The sequence below is a fragment of the Carcharodon carcharias genome, chromosome 19 (assembly GCF_017639515.1).
Source record: "Carcharodon carcharias isolate sCarCar2 chromosome 19, sCarCar2.pri, whole genome shotgun sequence".
In the NCBI taxonomy this organism is placed as follows: domain Eukaryota; kingdom Metazoa; phylum Chordata; class Chondrichthyes; order Lamniformes; family Lamnidae; genus Carcharodon; species Carcharodon carcharias.
Window position 1 is genome coordinate 16,099,333 of NC_054485.1, and position 19,287 is coordinate 16,118,619.

The 19,287-nt window shown below is 41.1% G+C and overlaps 1 protein-coding gene across 3 annotated transcripts in view; it reads left to right on the forward strand.

Annotated features, from left to right (window-relative positions):
* Positions 1 to 9,427, forward strand: part of LOC121291367 (parkin coregulated gene protein homolog) — a 982,704-nt gene extending 973,277 nt beyond the window's left edge. For all 3 annotated transcript variants that reach the window (XR_005945987.1, XR_005945988.1, XM_041212445.1), the window contains one exon: positions 8,903 to 9,427. Coding sequence is in view for 1 of the 3 variants with exons in the window: in XM_041212445.1 (XP_041068379.1) it covers positions 8,903 to 9,063 (161 nt within the window). In the remaining 2 variants the exon portion in view is untranslated. The remainder of the gene's footprint in view (positions 1 to 8,902) is intronic.
* Positions 9,428 to 19,287: the final 9,860 nt, after the last annotated feature.

Here is a 19,287-nt window from a genome sequence, read left to right on the forward strand (position 1 = left end):
GTGAGGTCTCTCATAAGATACTAACCGCAGAACTCATTTTCTGTAATCTTACAGGTGGAGGAATAAAATGTATATTTTGTAACCACAATTCTGATAAATTGAATACCTACAAATTTGATTCAATTTCTTATTTTTGCTGATGATATGAGGCAGGGAGTTACAATGGAGATGAAAAAGTCTTTGGGCTAACAGAGTGGAGTTTCAGGTACATTGTACGATGTATTTTAGAGATTCATCTCTCAAATATCTCTGATATTCTTAACAATTTCTCAAAATAAGATGATTTGAAATTCACATAAGCTTATGAGAAACATTGTTTTATCATTTTAGTGACCAGATTTCACTTTCCCAAGCGACCATGGGGCTTGGATTACAAAAGCATTACCTTTGAAATGCCCATTAAGAAATATAATAAAACAACAGATGCTCTTCTGAAGAATTCCATGATCCGGTTTGACTGCAGACATTAGGAATGACAGGACAGCTCAGAGCTGAGAAGCTTTCTCATCACCTTTATGGCCTTTGAGAAGCAAAATACAGTGTGGTTTCTGTGAAATAATTGGACTGTTATGTCAAGAAAATTGTTGAAAAAATAATTTGCAATAACACACAAAAGATTAAAAAAAAACTTAGAAACAAAGTGGAGAATTGTGTCTTTAAATAAAAAAACAAAATATATTGCTGATAAGAAAGACATATTGCCGAAACTTTTCATCTTGCACTCATCGGGACAAATGCAAGAATGCCAAATTTCAAACATTCACAATATATACTACAAGGGAAAAGGGTGCTGACTGGTTAGCAAGTCGGCTCTGACTGGCTGACACATTTCCACGGAGAAAGCAAAGTGGAACTATAGGCCCAAGCTTCAGGGTAATTTAAGAAGCTTTTCATCATTCACTTGCAAAAAAAACAAAGATCTGGCATTTGTATAGCACCTATCATGGCCCGGAAACATCCTAAAGCACCTCACAGTCATTGAGGTGCCTTTAAAGTGTAGGCTCTGTTATGTAGGGAATACAGAAGTCCATTTGCACCCACTTCCCAACCCCCACCTCCCTCCCCCTCCAAAAAAAAACAATGGGCTAAATGAAATAGTTATCTGTTTCAGTGATATTGGTTGAGGGGTAAATATTCAGCTGAACACTGGGGAGAATATCAATTAGTGGTCACCTAACTGATGGAACTTATTAACATTTTAAAGTGATTTTGTCTTTTTTTTTATTTTTGGGAATAAATTCTAGTTTAAGATAATTCAACCAGTATTCTACTGAATTCAAAGGAGCAGATCAGAGTTTGTAGCCTTGAGTTATCAGTGGCTTGAACTCATTGATCTTGATGCTGTATCTCTTACCAGTCAATCACACAACATCATTCATAGCAATTGAGAATGTGAGAAAAATAGAAATGAGGAAAGGCTTGTCAGTATCTCTAGTTTCCAACGGCTTGAAGGCTGATTTTTTGGACCAAGCTTTTATATATCTACCAGTTTGATATCCAGCTTCAATACCAAGCTTAAGTCTTTGTATCCCAAACAAGTCTACTGTTTGAAGGAAACTACTCAGCAAACAGTCTGACAGAGAGGGCAAATTAAATGTAGTAAAATATCTCAACTTCCTAATTATGCTGAGAAGTAGCTCAATTTAAAGAAGTGTTACTTCCACATATTAGGAAGCCAGTTGAGAAAAAAACACATCAATACTGCTGGATGTTTCCTTTGGACACTTTTCCATGTTTAAATATACCATATCAATACACATTTTTGGGGAGGAGGTGAACAGCATTGAGATTGGGAGGCCAGCGAGAGAAGCATTGGAATAGTCAAACCTGGAGTGAGAAAGGCATGGAGGTGAGTCTCAGCAGCAGGTGGCTGTGGTAGGGCAGAGTGGGTGATGTTATGGAGGTGGATGTAGGTGGTCTTACTGATGGAGAGGATATATGGTTAGAAACTCAGCTCACAGGTTGAATAGATGCTGAACCAGGACAGTCTGGTTCAACCTGCAACAATAACTGGGAGATGGGTGGAACTGGAGCAATGATGCAGTGTTTGTGGCGAGAGCTGAGAAGATGGCTGAGGTCTTCCCAATGCTTAACCAGAAGTTTGTTGTAGCTTATTCAAGACTTAAAGCAGGACAAATAGTCTGACAGCACAAGGCAGTGGATAGATCAGGACAGGCAATAGAAGCGCTGGTTAGCGTCAACATGAAACTGACTCCATGATTTCAGATGATGTCACTAACAGGCACAATGTAGATGAGGAAGATGAGGGGGCCAAGGTTTTGGGGGTTTTCAGGCGTAACAATTGGAGGGCAGGAAGAGAACCCAGGACTGGAGATGCTTTAGTTACAATTTGTTGAGTAAGAATGAAACCAAGTGAGGGCAGTTAGGAGGAGATGGTGGTGTAGTGGTAATGTCACTGGACTAGTAATCTAGAAGTTCAGGCTTAATGTTCTGGTGACATGGGTTCAAATCCCACCATGGCAGCTAATGGAATTCAAATTCAATTAGTAAATCTGGAATTAAAACCTGGTCTCAGACCAGACTATCACTGATTGTTGTAAGAGCCCACCTGATTCATTAATGTCCTTTAGGGAAGGAAATCTGCCATCCTAATCCAGTCTGGCCTAGAAGTGACCCCAGACCCACAGAAATGTGGTTGACTCTTAACTGCCCTCTGAAATGGCCTAGCAAGCCACTCAATTCATGAGCAACAAATGCTGGCCTTGCCATCAATGCCCCACATCCCTTGAAAAAATAAAAACAATGTTCTACTTAACAGTACAGTCAAACCCAAACTACTTGTCCCCATCAAAGTGGCAAAATTGGTCAACAGATCCTATTGTGAATAATGAAAGCACTTACAGTGAATAATACAAGTGTTTACAGGGGCAGAAATTTGATTTTGAATTGGTATGCAGTCAAACTACCTATCCATCAAATATTTGCAACCTATCTTTAAAAATGAGACCATTCAATCCTTACACTCTCACAGGCTACCCCGCAATAGAATATTACCTCAACAGTTTTCTCATGACCATGCTGTAGTTATCAATGTAACATCAGACTTGCCATATCTGTCAGTAGCTTGTGACTACCAGTTTACTGTGAATCTTAGCACCTGGGTACCAAAAGTGTTCTTAAAGGCAGTTTCATATTCTAACAGGGCAGTCAACAGAGACAAGTGGGAGACAATCTGTCACAGTATAAATGGCCCAAGGCTCAGGGAATCAGCATGGATCCACGGAAGTGTGGGTTTATCAATGTTCCACTTGAATAAGGAAACCAGTTGCATGAAAGCAAGTCAGTCTTCTACATTTCCACTGACTCAGTTATAAAGTGCCCACATTCCACAGCACTCAGCTGCAAATGTCACACTAAGAGGTTGTTCTGCATTGCATGAATTATTAGTAATATAAAATTCTTTGGATTCTTCCACAGATGTTTAGCTTGTGTTAATTTGGGTGAGGTGTCTTCAGTCTGTTAAATTTTCATTAAAATGTTTAAGATTAAATAAGAATTACATCATTGCAGCAAAAGTGTCATGGCACATTGTTGTCATGCCCATGACAGTGACTCAGTGTACATTTAATATACCAAGAAACTTCTGAAAAGTTCAAAGTGGGTGGGAAATAATTAATCTCAGAAAATGACTGAACTCAGGCACCCGCACTTGAATTCCACACAGCACGTACTGTATAAAGCACTTCTAAATTTATTTGGGAAGAAGTCATGATCGTTTCAGCCACCTCCTCTCTCTCTCTTCCCATCCCCCATGGCACAGGCTGTGTGGTTTGCAGGCCTTTCTGACCCGCTGCTTCCTGAGTTCTGCTCCATCAGTGGGCTACAGCAGCCTCATTCCTGCATGAGCTCACACGACAGCTCATGCTGTGCAAACAATGGAGATCTGTGCAGTGACAGATCTCCATTATCAGCTTCCAAACAAACCATTACTGTTTCCAGAGGCTGCTTCTATCACGATTCCGCAACAAATATTTCCATTTCTCAAAAGTTTATTTTCAGTGCTGAATGGGCATTGTAAATTTCACATTTTTATATTGCCGCTGACATTTCTTTCCAAGAGGTTTTTACTGGAATTCACTGATATCAGTCAGACATTTCTTGTAACACTTCTTGTCCTTTCCTGACATGGGAAGAATTTTCTTATTAATTTGTGTGGATTAACCAATACAGACACACTGCATCCCTCAATGTACTGTTTTGTCGAGTTTATTCAGTAGAACATATTGTTTGCCATGAACACAGCTATTAGTTATCCAATTTTCATCTTAATTTTGGGTTTATATGAATCTGTATGTTTTAAACCTCAGGTTGTAGGGAAAGGAAATTTTTTTATGCTTGGAAATTGCAGTTGTCACCTTATTTGGGCCTTAGCAGCAGAGTTGTGGTTAACTGTGATGAAAGTTTCGGGGAGAATTGTGTACAACCTTTTCTGCTCTTGCTTAACATTGCCAACTCCCGTAGATTGCTGGAATGTCTCCCAGGATCACCGATTGGCCTCTTGAAGCGTTGCTGTTATCTTTTTTGTTGACTTTGGAGAAGCTACAACATTGATGAGATTGAATGCCATGTAGCCAAATGTCACATGATCGAGTGTCACATGTTCAGATGTCACATGATTAGATCTCCAGAAACACAACAAGCCAGAGTTGACAATCCTACTCTGGCTGGTCCCACTCTGCTACATTCAGTGCTAGTGAGCCAGTAAATGATGTCAGGGATAATGTCAGTGTAGTGGCCAGTAACCGAGAAAGAGTGGGAAAAAAATTAATCTATTTATCATTAAAAGAAGACTGTGGCTTCCTCTATGCAATCTCTCCCTTAATGGTTGTTCTGACTTAGCAAGGTTAACACCTTGTACCAGTGATGGAATAATCTGTCACAAGTTCTTATTAAGTATCCAGCCCAGCTCCTTAATTGATGTTCTCACTATCCATTTTTTGCCCTCCAGCAATTTTGTTGCTGTTGGGACATGTGCAGTAAGCTAGCTACAGTGTACTGTATTCCTGACATTTCTACTCCCTGTCACTCAGCTACCTGTGGGTAATGTCTCACACTGAAATCCCTGGACAGATATTTTAAATCATTTGTGCCACCAGCACTTCAACCACTTTGCGGAATATCGTGCAGCAGGTTCACCATCTTAAAATGATCCGAATACTGTTTGCCATTCCCAGTTGTTCTGGTGGATAGAGGCACCACTTGATCCAGCATTAGACTACACAAATCAAAATCTCTTGTGTTTGATTCTAAATATGTATTGAGATAAATCATCTGAGTTGGGATAGTATTGTAGGCACTATTGTAGGGTCTCCTTGCTATCCAGTGAATATTTTTGGAAAACCTTTTTGCTGGGTGAGATTAGCATTGTATTTTGCTATGATGTTCTCTATAATAAGGAGCCTGCCAATATCTGGAACTAGACTCGCACATGAAGACCCGCCATATGGGCGAGACATGAAGGGCTCAGTAGGCACTCCTGGATCTGTATTCCAGTACCTTCAGGAGAGGATGGGGAAATATTGAAAGAAAAATACTCATTAATGTAGATCTTGCTTCTTTTCTCATTGTGCATTTTCAATGAACGTGGCGAAGTTATATTTGTATTGTGGCAAATACCCAACATCTGTTTCTTGGTTTTAACCTCATGTTCATATCCTGCGTGTGTTGATTAAAATAGGGTGAGTTTACATGCATTGTTGCAGCTGGTGCCAAACTGAATGAATGTGGCCAGATTCTATACAGACAAACATCAATGTGAAATGTACAAAAAATTCAAACAGAAACCAAGCCATAAAATATTTCATTGACTTTAATCACTAATTTTAACAGAGGGATTTACTTATTTCATGATAAGGTAGACCAAATCTCTGGTAATCATTTTGGCCTCAGAGAACATAAAGATTAACACGCTGGTTTTGCATCTCATGAATGGAAGGAAGTCCGATTTGTTTTCAGAGATTAAGGAATCTTATTATGTTTCAGGGAATTGCAGTTTCGCAGTTGTAATCAAACATACGCCAGTGCTTAAAAGGTACAACCGAGAGCAATTGTTTTAAGTATGGAGTTCAGCAATGTTGCCTGTTTGTACACAGAAACAAACAAGGTAAAAATTGACTCTGCTCAAGTCAATAGTAAGGCAGAATATGATGGCAATGTTATATTTGGTTTATGGTATTGCCCTTTACTAAAGTACATTAAATTGAGTTAATAATGCTTTTATTACTGTTAATTTTTGAGGTTTGAATCCATGTCTCCGCTGTAATTGAAATATAGATTTTGTCGTATCTACAATATGAATTTGTTTGAGAGAAATAAGTTTATTGCTACCGTACATATACTAAATTCCACATACTTTAATGTACGGTTTGACAGTCAGATTTATGATGCCATACGGATATATTAAAAGTTAACAGGGTAGAATACAGTAAAAGGAATGACATCTAAATCCAAAGATGCTGTAATTAAGAGGAAGATTGGACACAAGTGGCACCAGGCTTGTGCAAGTGAAAAGCAATTAAAATATTCCTGACAAACAGATCACTTGCTGCATGGGCAATTAAAATTCTGTCCTTTGCACAATGGTGCGAATGTTAGACAACTAGCATTTTAAAATAAAGATACAAGGACCATGGAGCTGTGGCCAACAATAGCACACTGTTTTTGAAGTACGTTCCTTACCCCAATTCCACTTCTTCCAACCCTGACAACTGGCATGAGTTCCTTTATTTTTTTCCATGGGATGTGGGCAGTACCAGCATTTGTTGCTTGCCCTTGAACTGACTGGCTTACTAGATCATGCCAGAGGGCAATTAAGAGTTAACCTCATTGCTGTGGATTGGAGTCACATGAAGACTAGACTGGCTAAAGAGCATTAGTGAACCAGACAAGTTTTTCATGGTCACCATTACTGAGACTAGCTTTACATTCCAATTAATTTAAATTCCACCAGCTATAGTAGCAGGATTTGAATCCAAGTCCCCAGAGTATTAGTCTAGGCCTCTGGCTTACTAGTCCAGTACATTACCACCACACCACCTGCTCCCATAAATTAGAGAGCTAGTTAATAGCACCAAGGATATAATAGGACAAGCTCTGAGGCATGGGGAAGCTTTATAGACAAACAGGTCTTCACTTTGACCAAACAGATACCACTGTCCCTACAGAAAGGATAGGTAGAGTATTGAGTGAGATTTCAAACCAGTGGCGTGGAAGAAGGGTTCAAAATAAGCATAGTGATGAGGAAAAGTCAATTAAAATAGTAAAATGAAGAGGTTATGGAGACATGTACCATGGAGGCATGCTAGGTGATACATTCATTTTTTAAATTCATTCTTGGAATGTAGTAATCGCTGGCATTCTTACTTACCCAGAGAAGTTAGTGGTGGGCCTTTTCATTGAGCCACTGAATAGACCACCAATACAATTGAGTGGCTTACTAGACCACTGCAGAGAATGTTTAAGAGTCAGCCATATGGTGTGGGATGGGTGTCACGTTTAGACCAGGCCAGATGGTAGGCTTCCTTCCCTAAAAAAAACACTCAGGGTTTTAGGACAAATGACAGCTTTGCTTTTACTGATAGCAGCTTTTAACATTTTTAAACTGCAATCAAATTCTCAAAGCGCCACAGTGGGAATTGAACTGGAATTCTCTGGATTTATAGTCCAGGTCTCCAGATTACAAGTTCAGTACCATAACCAGCACACGACAGTACTCACAATGCCTCTTTTATATCGTATAATATAAGCAGAGATTTACCAGTGTAAGTCAGGAGCACATGGCCACAGAGTTCTCCGCTGGCAGAAGTACGACAGAGTGGAGCTAATGTCTGGTGGTCCTCAAACCCTCAAACTTCATCCCAAATTCTGGGGATGCAGTCATTTGCATTGTTAAGATGGCCACACAAGAGCACATTGATGGCATTGGTTCTGATCTTCTGGTGCAGCTGTGAGTGATCTATAGTCATGGTTCTCAAACCTGTTTGATTGAAGGACCCCTTACCCCTTAGTAATGACATACCATGCCCCCCCCATATAAATTATAAGACTACATGATACTTATAATATGAAAATCCAGCATGGAAAAAATGTTTTAATGATGTCTTTAAGGAAACAGTTGTCAGCACTCCTCAAAGTATGACCCCCACACCCCCCTTCCCCACCCCGCCCCCACAACCCCAGGTGAGACAGCCAACCTATTCTGCACTATTCATGTGATGGCTGCATTTTGCCCCTGCCTTGCAGTCTCACATTATCTTGTGGACCCCCCCCGGCAAGTCAATGGAGACCATAGTTTGACTTAAAGAAGACTGAGGCTCTTCCAGGGCCTGAAGACAAAAGACAATTAACAAGTTTCCAAAGTCCTTGAGGGTTGTTGCTAATTTTAAAATTGAAGTGCATCAATTTTGAGGTCTTTCCGCAGATTTCAGCTGATGTGAATTTTGCTGCAACTTACTGAGAAAACTGGACAAGAGTTTTACAGGGAGGCCTAGGAACGCCCCTCTCCCAACCCAACACAGTGGGAGGTAACAAAAACAAAGATTGCTGAAAAACCTCAGCAGGGCTAACAGCATCTGTGGAGACGGAATGCAGGCTGACATCTCCCTCCCCACCTCCCCCCCCACCCCCAATGGAATTGGTGGCCCCCTTTCCATATTGCAAAATCACAACCATTTTCCTAGCCACCCACCCCCATCTCCAGCAATTATCCTGATCCGTGTTCTAGCCGAAGACAGCATTTCGTGTCCCCAACCTTGTTTCACTGCATCCTGTGGATTTTTCACGAAACCCTATGCAGACTGTTCTTCGAGCAGGGAATATAACTAAATACAACACATTCTGTTAATCCCTGAACTGATTATCCGTTTTTGTTTTCTCTCCCCAGTAAATTCTGGAGACGGCATCGACTACAGCCAGCAGAAGCGAGAAAATATCGGGGACCTTATAAATGAAACCCTGGAGGTATTCGAGCGCTTTGGAGGGGAAGATTCATTCATCAACATAAAATACATGGTCCCCACATATGAGTCCTGCATACTGAACTAGACAACAACATGGATGGAAAAGAGCACATGATGAAGAATTGAAATGATTTGTGGGCTAACTCATACTCTTGTGCTTCCAAATCACTCTATTTCTGAGAATTAGAATTTTATTTGAAACAGCATCAGTCGCAGCAAAGGACAAGTTAGAAAAACATCAGAATTGGTTTAACACTGCGTTTCTGATTTCAATGTCAAATTGATTTTATGCTTTACTTTTAACTATATCCAACCCTCTTGACAATGACTTTTATTAAATAACTTGAGTAACTTAGGTGAGCATTAATGAACAATATGATCATGTACACAAGAAATAATATTGCCTACAAACATTGAATTGTTTGTACAATAAAAATATTCAATGCTCATTTGAGAATTGGTATTCCCCAGCTTTCATATGGAAAGTTTATGAAGCTGATATTGCAGCTGCTGATGATTCCAGGGGCCTAATGAGGCACAGTGATGCAATGGTTGAATGGTGCACCCGTCAAGTCAGTTATTTGTTATGCAGGGAGGTTGACATAAACATGACAATGAGTCGAACAGCCACCATAAAAATGATCAAACCCTGTAACTTGAAGGCAAATATTCAACTAAAGCATTCCCCATTCTGGAATCTAATCAGTTAAATTGGCTGCAAATGATGCGGCCTCAGAACTGCTATTAAGCTCATTACCAAACCCAACTATCGAGACTGCTACAATCGTTTCAGATGAGGGATCAAACAGGTAGTCCAGGCACAAAGGCATAGGCCTCTCAGGAGAAGACAATATTCAAGAGGTATAATCCACAGATCAGCACGTTGCTGATGGCAGTAATGGAATAACAGTGTCCATAGATTGAAGCTCACCAGGGACACAATTACTGAACTTATCAGATAGTAACAGATTAATGATTAGAATTAATCTGCCTGTTGCAATGAAGGTTTTTTTTCATCACAGTTTGATCCAATCACCCAGTGGTGCTTTTAATATGCAACATCCAGAGAACAGTGTCCATTCATATTCAAAAGGTGGCTATTAATGGGGTCACCCAGAGCTAGAGAACAACAGATAAAGAGACAGGAACTATGTTACATATTGGCTGGCTTCATCAGCCAGTTGCTTATGGCTACATTACTTGAACAAGATGAGCAACTGTAAGGCTGATTTGTGGGAGCTTTGAGCTGTGGCTTGATAAAAGATTTCCAGGCTCCACTGCATAACCCATAGAGGTCAGGCAAACATATTCACAATCAAACGCACAAGAGAGAAAGCACTATTATTGATTAAACGTTTTGTGGCCTTTAGGGAAAATTGTGCTGCCTGGGCTGCTTGCAAAGGTTTTACAATACAATCCAGCCAAAAATTGCATAATGGATGCTGCCTACTCACGCTATCAAAGGGGCTTCACTTGGGACTATATGAGAAATGATGCCATAGTGGAGGAACTCCTACAGACTGCACCAAAGGATGAGGCAGTATTCTGAAGGGAGAGTGAAGATGACAACAATTTATACATCTGTATGGCATCCAACTATATTTGTCTACCACAGCAAGGAACTGCCAATTAATCTGTACCTGAAGGCACACCTTTTGAGATCACCCATGCCAGCAGCGCTAGGTTAATTGAATTAAAAGCAGCCTTTCGGGAATGCTAATTAAAAACAATGCAGCAACCTGTATTTATCCTGTGGATTCTGTAAATCTGAACTAAAAACATGGAATGCTGGAAACTCTCAATGGGTCTGGCAGCATCTGTGGAGAGAGAAACAGAGTTAACGTTTCAGCTTGTTTAAAATTCTGTCGAAGGGTCAACAACCTGAAGCATTAACCCTGTTCCTCTCTCTGCAGGTGCTGCCTGCCCTGCTGAGCATTGACAGAATTCTGTTTTTATTTCATGTTCCTAGCATCCTCGGGATTTTGCCTTTGTAACAGATGAGTTGATGGCTTAAAGTCACCCACATGAAAAAAGGCAGACCCAAAGTTGATGCCATTTCCAGCCATGTGTGAGAAATGTCGATTCCTTTGCAAATCAGGTAATCTAAGGCTGCAGTAAGCAGAAATAAAGATACTAAAAAATATTCCACATCCAGAGATATCCAAAATGTACTGGTTCTAATTTTAGCTAGGGGCAGGAATTGGGTGGCGCAGATCCAAGTTGGCTTACAAACCATCCTGGTCTCCAGAGCGTGTGTCCCAGTAAATCTCAACTCCTGGTCCTCATTGGCATGTCCTCTCTACATTTCCCATCAAGAAAATCCCCAAGAAGTGACAGCCAGCTGGTGGGAACGCGATGTCGGGCAGCAGAAGGGTACCAATAGGGACAGAAGGAACTGGTCCCTGACACTCTAAAATGCCAATGCTGGGGGTGGAAGCCCCGGGTAGGAAGGCCTAAGCTTTTTTTGTGGGTCACGGAGAAACGCTCCTGTCCATCCTGGCAAAAAAAGTAAAAAGGCCTTTTTTGGACATCACCTAGCCCAACTCCTCCTTTCGCTAGGTGGCTGGAAAACCATAACTGCACCCTTACTGAGACTCCATCCTGGCTCTATTCCTATCATTGTGAAGATGTCAGAAAACCTTCTACAGTGTCTTCTTCTCCCTGGCCCTCATTGTCATCTTTGGCTGTGGCTCCATCCATGATGTTTATCTTTTCCTTGCCAACTTGCCACCATTGGAGGAAGTCATTTTTAGGCATGTGATCAGCTTTCACATTGAGAAAGGCCAAACTTATTTCTCTGCCAACCTCTAACTCTTTAGTCACACCTGCCCTGGTGGTGGCCAGATGGTGCATTTGAGGCCCAGCTCACAAGCAGAGGGCAAAAGTCCTGCACACGGTGGAGCTCCAACAGAGTGAGAGGTCAGGTTTGTTTGGTTGATGCCACGCGTCCTGGATGAACAAGAACTCAGCATCGGCTAGACCAAAGCCCTCCTGTTGCTCTTCCTCAGGAACAAATAGTGCCTGACTCTATCTCCTGGCAGCTCACTCAGGCTGTGTTTAATAGTATCCATTTGACCCTGCACGACCTTCAGGCCTGACATCCTAACTACCCCACATACCATTTATTTTCCAACTCTACAATATCGCACACCTTAATGCGTTGCAACTATCACTGAAATCCTTATCTATGCTTTTGTCAGCTTCAGACTTGATCTCCAATACTGCCCTTGTTGACCTCCCAAGTTCCATCCTTCACAAACTGCAACATGATTAAAAACCTGCTGTCCGCACCTTATCTCATACCATGACCCACTCCCCTTTAAGGCAACAACTTTTGTGGCTCCCCCAATTCCAAAAGATAACCTTCAAGACATTCTTCTTCATTACATGTCTCTTCATGATCTAGGCGCCCAATACCTTACACCATCCTTCTACATCATATTCCTACCCTCTTCCAACTCTGGTCTCTATTGCATTCTCCCCCTCCCTGTGCCCCACTTTCAGCAGCAGCGCCTTCTGCCAGTTTGGTCCGGCGCTTTGGAATTATCTTCCAAAACCCTCCATCCTAGGGATGATATATCATTTTCACAGTATCACAGTATCTTTATTGTGCAGATGGAGGCCATTCACCCATCATGTCTGCACTGGGTCTCTGAAAGAGCATTCCACCTAGTCCCACTCCCCTGCCTTATCCCTGTAACCTTGCACATTCTCTCTTTTTAGGTAGCAACCCAATTCCCTTTTGAATACCTCGAAGTTTGTTCCAGACTCCAACCACCCTCTAGGTGAAACTTTTTTTTCTCACATCACTTTTACTCCTTTGGCCAATTATTTTGAATCCGTGCCCTCTAGTCCTTGATACGCTCTTGAATGGGAACAGTTTCTCACTATTTACCCTGTTCATACCCTTCGAGATCATGGATACCTCTATCAAGTCTCCTCTTAGCCTTCTTTTCCCCAAGGAAAAGGGTCCCAACCTCTCCAAACTACCCTCATAGCTACAGTTCTTTATCTCTTGAATCATTCCTGTGAATCTCCTCTATACTCTCTCCAGTGCCTTCACATCCTTCCTCAAGTACGGCACCCAGAACTGGACACAGTACTCCAGATGAGGCCTAACTGGTGTTTTATACAAGTTCAACATGACCTCCTTACTCTTGTAATCAATGCCCCCATGAATAAAGCCTAAGACACTATATGCTTTATTAACTGCTCTCTCAACATGCCCTGCCATCTTCAATGATCTATGTACTTATACACCGAGGTCCCTCTGTTCCTGCACCTCATTTAGAGGCACTCCCTTTAATGCACCTTCGTAGCCTCTGATTTTCTGTCTATTAATTTAAGTGGACAGAAAATGAGGGGATGCAGGCCCACAATTTCCTCACCAAGGTTTCCTTTGAACACAGCACCTTGCCATATTTGTATATGGTTGAACCTACTTGTAAATAAGAAAAGACAGTTAATCAGAGCTGGTTTGACCTTGGCCATAGCTCCTAGCTAGAAAGCTTGTTTTCCTCTTGTTGCAGTGGTTTGGGAGTCTGACATTCTTAAATTACCAGGCATTTAAAGACTTTCTTCCGTGGGTCATGCTAGCTTCTTGTCTTGGATATGCATTGGAGATTGTGAATCCAATACAATCCTAGAATCATAAAATGGCTACAGCACAGAAGGAGGTCATTCAGCCCATTGAGTCTATGTCTGCTTTCTGCAAGGACAATTTATTTAATCCCACTGCTGTGCAGCCCTACCAAATCAAATCATCAACTAAGTTCACCCCAATTTGGACTTGAATTCACAACCCCTTGTTCCTAAAGCCAGTGTATTATTCATGATGTAATTGGCGCTGTATATATTATCAATTATAATCTACAATCCACAGGCTTTTCAAACTCAAGGTTGACACCAACTAAACTGTAATTCCTTTTTAATATAAAAGCAAAATACTGCGGATGCTGGAAAACTGAAACAAAAACAAAAATAGCTGGAGAAACCCAGCAGGTCTGACAGCATCTGTGGAAAGGAAGACAGAGTTAACATTTCATGTCCGTATGACTCTTCATCAGAACTAAAGAGAAATAGAAATTAGGTGAAATATAAGCATTTAAGGAGGGTGGGACAGGAGGAGCTGGATACAGGGCCAGTGATAGGTGGAGGCAAAGGAGAGATTGCCAAAGGTTTCATAGACAAAAGATCAAAGGTACGTTGACAGTGGTGATATTAGCTAAAGGATGTGCTAATGGTGACATTAAAGGTGAAAAGCAGGATGGGCGAGACACAGATGACCCTAGTGGGGGTGGGGTGGGGGGAAGGGATTGAAATAGGCTTAAGGGTGGAGATAAAACAACGGATGGAAATAAATTTAAAAATAATAATAGAAATAGGTGGGAAAAGAAAAAATATATTTAAAAAAATAATAATTATTAGACAAAAGGGGGTCGAAAAGGGGGTGAGGATGGAGGGGAGAGTATTTCCTTTTTTCTGTTTTCTGTTCTGTTTTTCTGTTAATTCCCTATGATTTATGGCGCTGATTGCTACAGGCACAGGCAGATGATGTGGCAGTGGTAGATTGCAAGGCATGATCATGATGCCATGTACAGAGAAGAGACTGGGAATCTGTATGAGCTGAATCTTTGAAAGGGTTAAGATGCATCTTTGAAATTCTGAGATTCACTGAAGGCAGTCGTTCCTTCTCTCTGCAATCTTCAGGTTTTTAAAACTCCAAATTTGCCCTTTAAACTCAAAGTTGGCCTTTACTTTCCAGTTTATCTTCTATGCTTTTCAACCTTGATGATGTCTTGCACTATGACCTTTGACTGTTCACCTAGGCTTCTCTGTATCAAAGCACATAGCCTTTTTTCAGGAAAGAAAAAAATCTCAGCATCCATCTTTTTGTTTTTGTCAACAAATGCTGCTATCAAGCCTTCAACTGAAGAAAATAACTAAGGAACAGATGGTATGGGAGCACTGCATACGGGGTGCAGGAAAGAAAAATCACGTAATGAATCACACGTCCAAAAGATTTCTTCTGTTATACTGGTTTTAGTGAATATCAATGATATGTGAAGGAGAACTTTATTCAAAGAGTAAGGAGTACATTATCTCTGCTGGGTAATCTCAATTCCAGTTACCAAAAAGCTCTTACAGTTGAATGACACATTCAAATGTGATTAAATTTGTCATATAAAGAAATTTGAATTTGATTAAGCCAGTCTCGGCATCATTTTCATGATTTCCATTCAACCAAGCAAATGAGGTTGAAGTGGTCAGCCTGCTACTTATGTGCATGTACCATGTGCTTGTAATACGCACTGTATGCTCATACCAACATATTGTGCGTGCATATTTATGTAATAACACTTGGAATTGTCCAAATTATGAATACTGGTAAATACATAGCCACGTTAATAAAAGGTGATGCACTGTCTTTGTGAGGAATTGCAAATAACCCTTTGTCTTATCATGCCACTGTATGGGCGTACTAGCTTACACTATAGCCTCAGCTTTATGAATCCAGTAAAAATGGATTGAGCTGGCCCATGCCACAAATTTGCCTGTGTTGGCAGATCTGAGGGCAGGCTGAGTCAAATTTTATGACAGAAGATCTTGCTTTGTAAAGGCAACTGTCAAATTGAAAAGTTGCCCAGAAATTGTTGCCTTTAGCACATTTAATTGATAAGTATGAAATCCAGAGAGGCAGCAATCTCTAAAGGACTGAAGCTGACCAGGGAAAAGGAAGGAGTGGTAGTGAAGGCAAGAGAAAAGTGGGTTGATTGTTTGCAATGGCATGGTAAAGGTATGTGGGCACAGCATGATGCAGAGGAGCTGTAGGTGCTGCGGCAACGAGGTTTAGTATTGTTTAGGACTGAAGGACCACTTCTGTAACAAAGACTCATTTTTCTTCCCCCAAACCACATGCCCTGTTTTTTCCTTTATTTTCTCACAGGATGTGGACATCGCTGGCAAGGCCAGCATTTGTTGCCCATCCTTAATTATCCTTAAGCTGGGTGTCTTGCTAGGCCATTTCAAAGGGCAGTTAATAGTCAATCACATTGCTGTGTGTTTGGAGTCACATGTAGGCCAGACCAGGTAAGGATTTCCCTCCCTAAAGGGCATTAGCAAACGGTTTTTTTATTTACTCTAGTAATGATAGTTATCATTACTGGGACTAGCTTTCAATTCCAGGTTTATGGATTAAATTTAAATTCCACCAGCTGGGATTTGAACCTGTGCCTCAAAACATTACCCTGGGCCTCTGGTTATTAATCCAATGACATCATCACTGTGCCACCATCTCCTCCGCAATTGTGTGTTTTGTTGAAGGAGGTCATGTGTATGATTTTAGGATTACACAAGCATGGTGCAAAGTTCTGTCAGTATTGCTAAAAGCTTGTCAGTTTGGTCCCTGTTATTCCACACTACCCTTGGCATATGAAGAGTATTACTTCCCCATGGTGTGTGCCAGTGGATTCATTTACAAATTGCTTGTGCCAAATATGCCACCACTCAAAAATTTAATTTATCCTCGTTGCTAATTTGAAATTAAAAGCATTTTGATGTGAGCATGCGAAAATACAGATGAGAAGCAGGAGTAGGCCATTCAGCCCCTCGAGCTTGCTCCACCATTCAATAAGATTGTGGCTGATCTGGTTGTGGCCTCAACTCCCCATTCTGCCTACCGCCCCCCCACCCCCCGATAACCTATGACCCCTTTGTTAGTCAAGAATCTATCTAGCTCCGCCTTAAAAATATTCAATGACCCTGCCTCCGCTGCTCACCAGGGAAGAGAGTTCCAAAAACCCATGACCGTCTGAGATAAAAAATTCCTTCTCGTCTCTGTCTTAAAAGGGAGATCCCTTGTTTTTAAACAGTGTCTCCTAGTTCTAGTCTCTCTCACAAAGGGAAACATCCTTTCAGAACCCACCCTGGCAATTCCCCTCAGAAGGAAATGTACAAACTGTATTTTCTTATTGGTTAAAAAACATGTTCTTATTTTTTAAATCAGCTTAAAAGGAAATTTTTCTTGTACTCAGCAAAAAATCATGGCTCCACTGAATGAGGAAGTCAACTTTAGCAATGACGGGGATTTTATCAAACTCTAGCTTTATTACAACCATCTTCAATCCTTAGACCAGGGATAGTGTGGCAAAAATGGGTATATGGAGTTAGGTCACAGATTAGCCATGGTTTATAGAATGGCGGACTAGGCTCAAGTAGGAATAGCCTATTCCTTTTCCTATGTTCCTACCTAGGCCAATGATACAGTAGTCATACCCAATCCCAAAGCTTGGCAGCAGATTTCTTCCTACAAGCATGGGGAAAATAGAACCCCGTCAATTATGGTACACTTTGTTACTTGCCCCTGCACCACAAGGTGTGGAGACTTTAGAAGTCTCTTAAGAGTTGAGACAAAGCAGGAAAGAAATGGTCATTTTGAAAAATCTCACTATATGGAGGTATCACATTGTTTTTAAACAAAATCATCTTACAGTGCATGGCCATAGAGAGGTAAGAGTGGACAAAACTATGGCTGATAGATTTCCTTAATGGTGAGGGACATGGGGCTGTACAGAAACAGAAGAATTTGGAAGTCCATGTGCACAGGTACAAATAGTGATCAAAAAGGTTAATGGAATGAATTAAGATGTACAGTGCCAGAGTGGTTATGATTAGTAATCCAGAGACCTGGATTAATGATCTGGAGACATGTGTTAAAATCCACCATGTCAATTCAATTAAATAAATCAAGGATTAGAAATCCAGTATCAGTAATTGCGACCATGAAAGAACTAGATTGTCGTAAAACTCATCTGTTTCACTAATGTCTTTAAGGAAGGAAATGTCTTTATCTGGTGTGGTTTATTTGTCAGATCAGACCCACAACGATGTCGTTGAGTCCTAAATGCCCTCTGAAGTGTCTTAGAAAGCCATTCAAGTTGTATTCAAAAAGGCAGCTTATCACTACCGTCCCCAGCACACCTAGGGACGATGGACAATATAAATGGTGGTCTTACAGAAAAACCTACATCCTCTGATTGAATAAAGAAAATGTGACCTTTATCCCACAGGGGCTTGGAAAACAAAGGTGAGGAAATGATGCTTGAGTTTTACAGAAGCTCAAATTCCATCTGGAGTACTGTATTCATATTTGGTCCTTGAACCTCAGGAAGAGTATAATGAGCTTGAAGAGGGTATGGCACAGATTTCCCAGAATGACATTGGAACTTTAAAAGCAAATAACCTTCTTCATCATATCTACTGGAGCCATTAGAGCCAGTCACATTCACTTTTTGATTTTTTTTCTGCATTCAATGGGCTTATCATTGAGTACCCCCTATATATTCACAGTCCAAAATATAATTTGATTCTGCAATGAATAGTGCTACCACTGTCCACTTTCAACTCTGTTACTCGGTGCAACTTTAAAACATTAAAATATAAATTTGAAATGAACCAATTAACCCTATAGAATAAAGCACATGTTTATGAGTAAAATTCTCTGCAACAGGTTCATTGCATAGGTTAAATAATTAAATAATGTGGTTATATACAGGTGTGGAATTTTGGAAAATAAATGTGCACTTTTGAATGTTTGAATTATGTTCAAAAGTAAAATTGTAAACTCAGATATCACCAGTCAAAATTAGACACAGGCTAGTGTGTTATTCACACTACAATACATAATATATGGCATGCACTGATGGCGAGAAACAGAAATGACATGTTACAGCATGCACTGCACAAAGTACCAATCAATTTTGTCAAAAATCCAACACAGTCACTTAATTTCTGACTGGTTGCAATGATAAATGCTATCTTGTTCAACAGCTGTAAACATTTAGGCAAAAGTGCACGTCCCTCAAATGTTTCTGCAGGAGAGATACATGCATTGAACAAATGTTTGCCAGTTATACATGCATGTGAACAGCTTCAAATTATGAAAGGAGAGAGAGAGAGAGGGCAGCAGAATGAAAACAAAACAATCTGTAGGGAATCATTTGTCTTTTGCCTTTGTCAGGCAGCAGCAGCAGTAGCAGCAGCAGGGACGCGCATGCGCAGCGGCGGGGAGGAGAAGGGGCGGGGCCTCCGCCTGCCGCCTCAACCGAACTTGTCGGAGTTTGGGGGAGGGGAGGGGAGGGGAAAGGAGTTTGGGGGGGGGGGGGTGGAGGAGACAATTCCCGTCCCCGCCCCCTCCCCTCCATTGGTCTCTGATTGGAGGGTCGGAGGCCGGGCCCGGCGCCAGCGCGGGTGCAGGGCGGCGGGTGATTGGAGGAGGCGGTGCGTCAATCAGGGACACGTCAGGCGGGTC